This window comes from Carcharodon carcharias, chromosome 16 (genome assembly GCF_017639515.1).
Source record: "Carcharodon carcharias isolate sCarCar2 chromosome 16, sCarCar2.pri, whole genome shotgun sequence".
Classification (NCBI taxonomy): Eukaryota; Metazoa; Chordata; class Chondrichthyes; order Lamniformes; family Lamnidae; genus Carcharodon; species Carcharodon carcharias.
In genome coordinates this window covers 59,892,081-59,903,956 of record NC_054482.1, presented here as the reverse complement: position 1 = coordinate 59,903,956, position 11,876 = coordinate 59,892,081, and the positions used below count along the sequence as shown (strand labels likewise).

The 11,876-nt window shown below is 40.8% G+C and overlaps 1 protein-coding gene across 1 annotated transcript in view; it reads left to right on the top strand.

Annotated features, from left to right (window-relative positions):
* The first annotated feature begins 473 nt into the window (after positions 1 to 473).
* Positions 474 to 11,876, top strand: part of ankrd13c (ankyrin repeat domain 13C) — a 93,429-nt gene continuing 82,026 nt past the window's right edge. Inside the window, exon 1 of the mRNA XM_041208574.1 lies at positions 474 to 1,174. Coding sequence (XP_041064508.1) covers positions 886 to 1,174 — 289 coding nt within the window. The 5' untranslated portion in view covers positions 474 to 885. The remainder of the gene's footprint in view (positions 1,175 to 11,876) is intronic.

Here is an 11,876-nt window from a genome sequence, read left to right as displayed (position 1 = left end):
CCCTGCGTTTGCAGTTGGCAGATGGCACAGATCCCATCTCACAACTGGATCAGACAAGCTCCTGGAGAACAGCTAAAGCCGTTCCTTCGCCGCTGAGAGGAAATTCCAGGCCATCGTTATTGCTTTTTATGTTTTTAAAATATAGTCTCACCTCACTTTCCATCTCAACACCAACAACCCAGTGTGAATATGTCCTCCATTGGAAGCACTATTAAACATTGTTTGTGTAAAACGCGGGTTTCGTCACCTAATTTGGTTTCCTCTTATCTCAAACGGTGTGGGTTTTTTTGCGTTAATTATTATATAATAGTCAGCATTTCTACACACATTACTTCATCCTACCACAAACCAAGATCCGGCCCGTACAAACGCGTAGCTGCCCTGGTTACCATGGTTACAGCACCACGCGACAATCGGGAATTGAAGAAAGATCGCGATAAAACTGAAAGCCGCGCAAAGTCTCGCGAGATTTGAACGTGGGGGGGGGTGGTTGAGAGAAGAAAAATGGCGGTTTCATCAGAAGTATAGATCGAAGAGTTTTCGAACTGGACAGTGGCGCTGGCGATCGGCGGTGTTCACTCTTTATATCTGCCCGTATTTTTTTTACAGTTGTGCTTGGTATCATTTTTCTTTTTCCAGAGTTAGTTTACCCAGTGCCTCCTGCCTTCCCGCAGGCTCTCCTCGGTGCCGCCCCCACCCCTCCAGGCCGCTGTCTTATTCCTATGTTACCGCAGCCTCCGAGCCCCGCGTTTGACTCCTCTACATGTCGTTGTGTGGCTGTCGCAGCGCAACAGCAGCTGAAAGTGCTCTCGTTAACCTCCGAGTCTGTGCGAGGTCCGCGGCAGCTGTACTGCCGCCGTCCCCTTTACTGTTTCCCTCGTCGTCATGACAGGAGAGAAGGCGGAAAGGATTTCCAACGGCCGCTCGGTGCGTAGGGATCATCGGCTGTTCAAAGAGGAGGCTGAGGCTGAACAGGACGACGAAGCGGCTAGGACTAAAAACCGGGCTAAACTCTTTGCGAACCACAAACTGATCAAGAGCCCGGTTTTCACCACGGAGGCGTCCGCGACCAGAGGCGAGGATTTCCCAGTCCACGAGTGCGTCTTTAAAGGCGATATCCGTAGATTGTCGTCATCGATAAGGACCCACAACATAGCTCAAAAAGATCTCCACGGTGAGTTTGTTGAGCGTTATACAACTTCTGGGAGTATGTTACCCCAAGTAACAATTGCAAATCAAAGTTGAATGCATACGCACTCTTGCTTATTATGAAATGTATGTTTTTTTAACTAATTAAGTTGGGCAATATATTTGATAGTGAAATGTATATGTTTCCAGTTTTTATCATTTATTATGCCCGGTTTTCAACTTTAAATTTTCAGATATAAAAGTGACCAAATATAATATACACCACTGTTGGGGAAAAGTACGGAATCTGTTTAATTACTTGGTTTAGAGATTTGCTCAAACCGACTTTTTGGGGAATTTGGGGTAATAGCTATAGTTTTCAGACTCAGTGAAAATACTTCTTTCAGTCCGGTTTAGTTTTGAATAGATAGATCAATTAATTAATGGTGCGCTGTGGAAGCTAAGCCCGTTTGAGTTAATTAAAGTTTAAAGGAGAGAATTGTTCTAGTTTTGAACACATTTAGCAGTTGTACAGACGATTCGTGCTACTTTTATGTATATTTACAATACAAAGAGCAATTGTAAGGACCTCCTAGTTGACATTGCAGTGCAACCTGAAATATTTGTGATGCTTTGGCTGAGACCCATTGAAACAGATTATGACTCTGGAAAACTTCACTCAGCTAAAATCATAGAATCTTGTTGATGTGGAATGATGCTGTGTCTGTGCTGGCTCTTTGCAAGATCTTTCCAATTAGATCCAATCCACAAATGTTTCAATATGGGCATGCAGATTTTCATTTCAAGTATTTATCTGGTTTTGCTTTTGAAAGCTCTTTTTGATATTGCTCCCACCTTTTCAGGCTGTGCATTCTTGCTGATAACATACTAAATATATTTTTAAAAAAGTCATTGCCCTGTTCCTTTTGCCAATTACCTTAAATGTGTCCCCTGGTTATTGATGCTTGAGCCATTGGAAGCAGTTTATTTACTGTATTAAAACTGTTGATGATTTTGAACACCCCTATTAAATCTCCCCTGTCCCTTTCTGTTTTAAGAACCGCAACCCTGACTTTCCACATATCTGAAGTCTGTCATCCTAGTAAATCTCCTGTACATCCTCTAAGGCCTTGACTTTCTTCTAAAGGGTGGTGTCAGAACGACGCAATGTTACAAAGGCCCGGACTTTCGTCAGCGATGAACAAATAGCATCAGCATTTACACTTGCCCACAGACTTTCCCTGAGCTTGGACTGAAAATTGAGTTTATCAGACAGTCAAAACACAGTTCCTTCTACAGGGGAACTGGCATCTTTTGTAAGGAGGGAAAGCAACAGGGTATTTCCTTAATATAAAAACAGAAAATGTTGGAAATACTCAGTAGGTCATGGCAGCATTCATGGAGAGAAACAATTAATGTTTCAGGTCACAGAGCTAAAACATTGCCTTTGTTTCTCTCCAAAAGTACTGCCGTAACCTGCTGAATCTTTCCAGCATTTTCTGTTTTAATTTCAGATTTCCAACATCTGCAGTATATTGGTTAAGGAAACACCTCAATCAAAAAGCAATCAGATTGAAGAGTTCTTACACTTCTGGGCTGCGTGTTTCAGTAAGTGAGAACAAGTATTTCAATGCCAAATCATGTGCAATAAAGAGAGGAAAAGAAAGATGGGATTGAAGGAGAGAAAAATAAAGGTCAGAAAGACAAAAAACAATTTTTTTACATTTAAATTTTCAACAATATTAAAAATATGAAGGTTTATGTCTCCAAACTTTAAAAAAATAATTTTCAGTGCTATTGATGTTGTTTGGCAGTAACTAAATCCTATGTGTCACTAAAAATTCATTTACACTTGAATGGACAAGCCCATTTTTCTGGTGTGTTTAGTGACATGTAAGTACCCTAACTTCACACCCACCCTTGTATTTCAATCCTGTGTCTCATGGCTAGGTACCTGTATATCAAAGCATATGAAGGAGCAAGGAAACTCTGATAGCAACATTACAATTTCCATATTTAGCAGCATATGTGTGAATGGTGTCCAATTTACTCAATAACCATGATGGCCTCAGTGCTATTTCTACTGTAAAATGTATTGTATTTACATAATTATATGTTGTAAACACAGAAACATGTCTTGGGGCCTAACCATTGATTTATAAAAGTTTAACATAAGTTCCTTGATTTTGTACTCTTGAGTCAATTCCATATGCTTTTAAACAGCCTGCTCAACTTGTTCTACCAGGCTCATACACCCCAAGTCTCTGTTCTGCATTTAAATTTGCACCAGTTATTTTACATTGTCTTTATTCACATTTTGGCAGAAAATATATGTCTCAAAGATTTTAGAATGGTAATCAAGAAAATGGCACTGTGCAAAAAATGTGCTGTGTAGTTAGAGTAAAATTACTGTTTTTTTTAGCAACCTTTTACAGTATTCTTAATCACTTAAATTTTCTTGACACTTTAAGACCTCCTGATTCTGTTTTTGTAACTAGATATAGGAAAATGGTGGAGGATTGGTTGCCCAGATAATAAAGTAGTGAAATATTTATATATGTTAATTTCAGTAAACTTTTATTCCCTCACTTCTTGGCCTCTTCCAAATAAGTAGGTACCCCTGTCTTTGCTGCTCCTTCCACATCTATCAGTCCTCCTGCTTCTGCCTTATCTGTGCCTTCACCCTTCTTGCATCCTTCTTTCTGTCCACTGTTCTCTTTCTTGCCCTCTAATCTCTACTGTACACCAGCCTTTCACTCCTTTCCTTCCACAACCATGTTCTCCCACTTACTTCTCTCTCACATCTGCAAAGGTCGATAGCCCATATTCTTTACATCATATGAGCTGCAAGGTAGAAATATGCCCAGCTGTCTAGTATGGATTTTAAGGTTTCCTTCCTTTTTCCAAAAGGTTTTGAAAAAAAGTGCTTTGAATTCTTAAAACTTTTATTTCAGGCAAGCAATGAAATTTTAGGTGTACTTCCTGAAGAACAGAACCAATCTATGTGTATACAAATAGAGGCAGTAGTAGGAATATCACCTGTTGCCATTCTTTTTTGTGTTAGAATCATAGAAAAGTTACAGCACAGAAGGAGGCCATTCGGCCCATCTCGTCCATGCCAGCCCGAGGACACCCAGGTGCCCTTCCTAATCCCACCTTCCTGCACCCGGCCCATTGCCCTGCAGCTTACAGCACTTTAAGGTGCAGATCCAAGTACTTTTTAAAAGAGTTTAGAGTTTCTGCCTCTACCACCAACTTGGGCAGCAAATTCTAGACACCCACTACCCTCTGCGTAAAAAAAGTTCTTCCTCATGTCACCCCTACACCTTCTGCCACTTATCTTGAATCTATATCCCCTGGTTCTAGAATTCTCCACCAAGGGAAACAACTTTATCCTGTCCACTCTATTCCCCTCATAATTTTGTACACCTTAATCAAGTCACCTCTCAGCCTTCTTTGTTCTAAGGAAAATAACCCCAACCTATCCAATCTCTCCTCGTAGCTACACTTTTCTAACCCTGGCAACATTCTTGTAAACCTCCCCTGCAATCTCTCCAGAACTATTATGTCCTTCCTGTACTGTGGTGACCAGAACTGCACACAATACTCCAGTTGTGGTCTCACCAGTGTTTTATACAATTCCAACATTATATCCTTACTTTTATATTCTATACCTCTACCAGTGAAGGAGAGCATTCCATATGCCTTCTTTACAACCTTGTCTAATTGAACTGCTGCCTTCAGGGACCTGTGTACTTGTATGCTAAGATCTCTCACTTCATCTATCCCTTTTAGCATATTCCCATTTATTGTGTAATCCCTTTAACTGTTTGACCTCCCTAAATGTATGACCTCACACTTCTCTATGTTAAAATCCATCTGCCACTTTACCGCCCACTCCCCCAACCCATCTATATCGTTTTGGAGATTATGGCTATCCTCTACACTATCCACTACTCGGCCAATCTTTGTGTCATCTGCAAATTTCCCAGTCATACCCCCCACATTCACGTCCAAATCGTTAATATATAACACAAACAGCAAGGATTCCAACACCGAGCCCTGTGGCACACTTGAGACAACTTTCCATTCGCAAGGGCATCCATCGACCATTACGCTTTATTTTCTGTTACAAAGCCAACCTTTTATCCAGTTTGCCACATTACTCTGAATCCCATGGGCTTTTATATTCCTGATCAATCTGCCATGCGAGACCTTGTCAAATGCCTTGCTAAAATCCATGTACACAACATCCACTGCGCTACCTTCATCAACCCTTCTTGTTATTTCCTCAAAGAATTCAGTCAAACTTGTGAGGCAAGACCTTCCTTTAACAAATCCATGCTGACCATCCCTGAATAGTCCATGCCTTTCCACATGATAGTTAATCCTATTTCTCAGGATTGATTCTATTAATTTGCTCCCCACCGATGTAAGACTAACTGGCCTATAATTGTTTGACATTTCCTTTGATCCCTTTTTAAACAATGGAACTACGTTTGCATTTCTCCAGTCTTCTGGTACCTTCTCTGTATCTAGTGAGGACTGGAAAATCATCCTCAGAGCATCTGCTATCTCCTCCCTGACTTCTTTCAGCAGCTTTGGAAACCATCCATTTGGCTCTGGTGACTCATGAACCTTCAAGGATTTCAACCCTTCGAGTACTTCCTCTCTCTTTATGACTATCCCATTCAATATCTCGCAGTATTCCACCTGGACTACTATATCTACAACCTGTCTTTCCTTTGTAAACACAGAGACAAAATATTCATTCCAAACCCTTCCCACAGCCTCTGCACAAGTTTCCAACTTCATCTCTGATAGGTCCCACTTTTTCTTAACTAACCTTTTAGCATTAATGTATTGGTAAAACATCTTTGGGTTATCTTTAACTTTACTTGCTAATCATTTTTCATGCCCTTTCTTTGATTTCCTTATTTCCTTTTTTACTTTGTCCCTGCACTTCCTATATTTGTGTAGGCTATCTGCAGTGCTTAGTTCTTTGTGCCTATCATATGCTTTCTTTTTTCTGTATGACCTTCCCCTGTATTCCTCTAAACAACCAGGGAGGTCTAGATTTGGCAGTACCACTCTTATTTTTGTAGGCGACATGTCTACTTTGTACAATTAGGATCTCGCTTTTTAGTTTTCCAGTGTTTTATCCTCCAGCAGTGCTGTCCAGTCCACCTCAGCCAAGTCCCTTCTCATTTCTGCAAAATTTGCCTTACCCCAGTTCAAGACTTTTACTCCTGCCTTATCTCTGTCCTTTTCCATGGTAATGCTAAATTTAACTGAATTGTGATCACTGTCCCCGATATGGTTGCCAACTGTTACTTCACCCACTTCTTCGTTCCCCAAGACTAGTCTAGAATTGCATTTCCTCTCATTGAGTTTGTCACTAATTAGTTGAAAATATTTTCCTGGACACACTGCATGAATTTTTCTCCCTCAGTGCCCCTTATATTGTTTGAATCCCAGTTGATATTAGGATAGTTGAAATCTCCTACTATTATTGTTCTCTTGTTCTTACAAGCATAAATTTGTCTACATATTTGTTCTTCTATCTCCCCTTCACTATTTGGGGGTCTGTAGTATACTCCTAGTAGTGTGACTGCCCCTTTTTTTTATTTCTTATCTCAATCCATAACGCCTCATTTGTTGACCCATTTAGTACATCATCCCTTCTCACAACTGGAATTAATTCTTTAACCATTAGTGCTACCCTCGCTCCTTTTTTATCTCCTATTCTACCGTGTCTGAAGACTCTATAACCAGGGATATTAAGCTGCCAGTTTTGTCCCTCTTTAGCCAGGTCTCTGTTATAGCAATGACATCCTGCTGCCATATGTCTTCCTGTGCCCTTAACTCATCTACTTTGTTTGTAATACTCCTTACATTGAAGTATAAACACTTTAACCCCGTCAATTTCCCTTGCTGGACACTTTTTAAACTTTGCTTCTCCTGTAACTCAATGTCTATCACAACGTCCCTAGCTATTGTTCTACCTCCATTTTTCTGATCCGAATCTGACCTATCTGATCCTACTCCTGGGATCCCATCCCCCTGCCACACTAGTTTAAATACTCCCCAACAGAACTAGCGAAAGCCTCCACAAGGACACCGGTCCCATCTCTACCTGGATGCAGCCTGTCCGGTTTGTACAGGTCCAACCTTCCCTAGAACTGGTCCCAGTGCTTCAAGAAGTTGAATCCCTCCCAGCTACACCATCTTCCAGCCACGTGTTCATTTGGTCTATCCTCTTATTCCTGCTCTCGCTAGCACGTGGAACTCAGAGTAATCCTGAGATTACTACATTTGAGGTCCTGCATTTTAATTTATCTCCTTACTTCCTGTATTGAGCTTGCAGGTCCTCACCCCTTCTGTACCAATGACATAGGTAAACTATGTGTATCCCAACCACTGGCTGTTTGCCTTCCTTCCCCAGAATGTCCTGCAGCTGCTCCGTGACATCCTGGACCCTGACACCAGGAAGTTAACATACCACCATGATTCACGTTTACAGCCACAGAAGCGTCTTGTCTGTGCCCCTAACTGGTGAATCCCCTATTACTATAGCCCTGCCACTTGGTTTCTTCCCACCCCTCTGAGCAGCAGAGCCACCCATGGTGCCGTGAACTTGGCTGTTGCTGCTTTCCCCTGAGAGTCCATCCCTCCAACAGTATCCAAAGTGGTATATCTGTTAGAGAGTGGGATGACCACAGGGGACTCCTGCATTACCTTCCTGAGTTTTTTACTGTTCCTGATGGTCACCCATTCCTTTCTGCCTGTGTAATCGTCACCTGCGGTGTGACCACCTTGCTAAACGTGCTATCTACGACTTGCTCAGCATCGCGGATGCTCTACAATGAGTCCACCAGCAGCTCCAGCTCCGAAATCCGGTTAACTAGAAGGTGCATTTGGACACACCTTCCACACACATGGTCACCAGAGATGCTGGAAGCATTCCTCATTTCCCACATCCTGCAGGAGGAACATATCACTCATCTGAGTTCTCCTGCCATGATGTCCCTCTCGATTAAACTAGTTACTCCCTTAAAAAATGCACTAGCTCTGGGCCTTATTTATGTTAGCTCAGAACCTTGTTTCTTGACTAATTATACTTCTATGCTTTTTTAGCTCCCACCTCAGTATTAAGCAATGAATTACTTTAATATATTGAAAAAAACGCAGGTCTGGTGCACTCCTGAAGGTACTGCCTCTCCCTCTCTCTCTTTCTTTTTTGGTTTGAGGAGGAGGGAAGGATGGAAACACTACAATGTAGTGTTTGGGGCTATTCCGTTCTTTGACAGTGGGTCCTCCCCGATCCCATTCTGAGTTGTGGTGACTGTGCTGAATTCTCCCAGAATGCTTCTGTCACTTCTCACTACTGCCCTCTGATGGTTAGAGGAAAAAAAACTCTTAAACAATGATTGCTTATAGATGATTTTTTTATAGTTGCACAGAACATCACCTGAACCAGTTTTTAAGACTTAATGTTATGTTAGATATAAATTTTAAATATAAATATAGTAAAATTATTTTAACTACATAGCATTTTCCCTGTGCAGCACCGTTTTCTTGATTACATTTCTAAAATACCATAAGACATACAATTTGGTGGAAAATATGAATAGAGACAATGTAAAATAAATCGTGAAATTTTAAAGGGGGTGCAGTATAGAGACCTGGGGTATATGAACCTGGTGGAACAAGTTGAGAAGGCAGTTTTGAAAGTATATGGAATTGACTCGAGTACAAAAGCGAGAAAATAAGTTTGTAACTGTAAAAACAAACTGGAGGTCATTTTTGTTTATGGAAATTTTATATTTATCAAAAACTGTATTAGCCTGCCTGCTCATTAATAGTGGGTTTTGGCCCATGGCATGATTGCACATTGGGAAACTGCATACCTCCAGTCCCTGATTTTCTGTCAATTAATTTTTAACAAGTGGAGAATTTGCACAAGTGCTTGAAGGTAGGAACATAAAAATAAAAACTGCCTGATTATGATGAGAAGTGCTGATAGGGTATATGATATGCAGAAACACAAGACTATGCATCACATTCTCTAACTGCCCCCAGATCTTCACCTTCCTACACAGTGCCCCTATGCCCCAGAATCTTTGGACCTGCCTTTGTTTAAGAGCCTGCCTCATCAGTGTTCCTGAAAACTTGAGCCCACCTTGAAATACATTTAGACCTCATCTCAGTGCTGCTAAGCCCATGTCCCTGATGGGTTTTCTTTATTCATTCATGTGGTGTGGGTGATGCTGACAAGGGCAGTATATATTGCCCATCCCTAATTGTCCTTGACAAAGTGGTGATGAACCGCTGCCTTGAACTGATGTAGTCTGTGTGGGGAGCGTGCTGTTAGGAGGGAGTTCCAGCATTTTGATCTGGCCATAATGAAGAAATTACAATATGTTTCCAAGTCAGGATGGTTTGTGACTTAGAGGTGATAGTGCTTCCATGTGCCAGCTGCCCTTGTTCTTCTAGATGGTAGAGATCGCAGGTTTGGGAGGCACTGTTGGTGAGTTACTGCAATGCATCTTGGAGGTGGTGCACACCATAGCCACGATGTACTGCTAGTGGAGGCAATGAATGTTTAAGGTGGTGGATAGGGTGTTGATCAAACAGGCTGCTATGTCCTGGATGATGACAAGCTTTTTGAGTGTTGTTGCATCCATACAGATAATTGGAGAGTATTCATTACACTCTTGTAGACCTAGATGCTGCAAAGGCTTTGGGGAGTCAGGAGGTGGTTCACAGCAGCAGAATATCCCAGCTTCTGACCTGCTCTAGTAGCTGCAACGTTTGTAGGTGGCCCATTCAATTTTTTTGGTCAATGGTGACCTGCCCAGGATGTTTGATTTGACGTTGGTAATTGAATGTCATGGGGAGATGGTTAGTCACTCTCCATTTGGAGGTAGTCATTACATGGCAGTTGCATGGCATGGATGTTATTTGCCACTTATCAGTTGAAGCTTGAATGTTGTCCATGTCTTGTATGTGAACAAGGACTGCTTTGTTATTTGAAGAGTTAAGGAATGGACCTGAACACTTGAGTACTACTTTGTATAACACTCTAGTTCTTAAACCTCTGGTTCACCTCAATAACTACATGCAATAAATACCAATCTATTTATAAATGGAAATAGCAATTTTATGTTAGCTACCATTATCATTCATATACCTTGTCCTTAATCACAATTTTTACTTTGCTTTCATATTTTTTATTTTCCATTTTCTTGTTTAGTTATTGTATGCATTTTTAAATTGCTCTTGCTTCTCTTATCCATAGAACCCATAGCACACTTTGGCACACTTGCTGTGTTCAAAGTCGGAATGTATTTAACCTGCACCTTATTTCAATAATTCCCACTGCTGGACAAACACTTGATGTTTTCTCAGTCAATAAGACTGGGCTAGATCACCATACATTTCATAAAAATTATCCCATTTTCAGTGCAGCACTTTTATTCCTTTTTTTAAAAATCTATTTTGAATGTGAATCTACATGGGTAATTGTTGCTACTTCTCAAGTCTTGCTTTGCTTCAGGTTCAGGTTAACAAATTAGCCAGAATTAGATTTAATACTGCACTCTCTTTCTTGGATGTGCAACACCCTGATTAAGGAAGCAGACTTGGTTGCAACCTGGAAGCCTGTTCTTGATTTGACCACAGACATTTTTTCTTAGTTTTTCTTATCATGGAATAGTTAAAATCTAATTGTGTTATAACTCTGTTAACACTTTAAATCTTAATTGTTTGGAATCCTAATCCTGAATTTATTTTGAGCTATCTTGCCCATACCTCACCTAAAATACAGCAACCTGTTCCAGTATTAGAATTGATCCCTCTAATTTTTAGGCAGTTTTTGTCTGAGAACTATCAATTTGAAAACACTTTCTATAAAAATTTCATTCTAAATATATAGATTCCTCTTTTTATATTTTTAGTCCTGCTACTATTACTACAGCTTGCATTTATGCATTTATTTTTGGGAAATAAAAGTGTCCCAAGGCACTTTGCCAGAAGTGAAAGTTTAGGAGAGTTGATTGAAGGCTGGGTTAAAAGTAATGCTTTTTCTTCAAAGGAAGAGAGAGGGAGCGGTGAGAAAAATTGCAGAGTGCAGAGACAGTTGAAAATTCCAGCACCACCATTGGAGGAGAAGAAGGGTGGAATATCCCATGGGCCAGAGCTGGAAAACAGAGAGAGTGTAAAACTGGAGGAGGTTAGAGAGAGGGTGAATCAAGGCCATGAATGAATTTGAAGATGAGGATTTTTAAACTATTAGTGGCCTGTGGGGTTGGGAATAATGGATGAACCAAACTTAATGCAATTATTTGTATGCACTGCACTTTGGTTAATTTGAAGTTTATGAAACATGGATGAAGGAAAGGCAGAAAGAGCATTGAAGTAGTTGAGTCTGGAGGTAGCAAAAGCATGGGTAGAACGGCTATTGTTGGAACAGTGTTGTGGAGCTTAAAAATAAGCTACCATGCTGTAGATGTAATGAGTTTTGAGGTCCATCTCCGGTTCAAAGAGGAGCCTCAAGGTTGCACAGTTTTGTTGAACCAGACTGAAAGATCAGGGAGAGAAATGAAATTCATGCTGAGAATTTGGTGACCAGTAGAAACTAGGACTTCAATCTTGCCCATGTTAAACTGAAGAAAGTTGGGATTCATCTAGGACTTTGTTTCCTCATCCAAGCTGTTTTGGTATTGAGAGAGAGAACTGGGCACTGT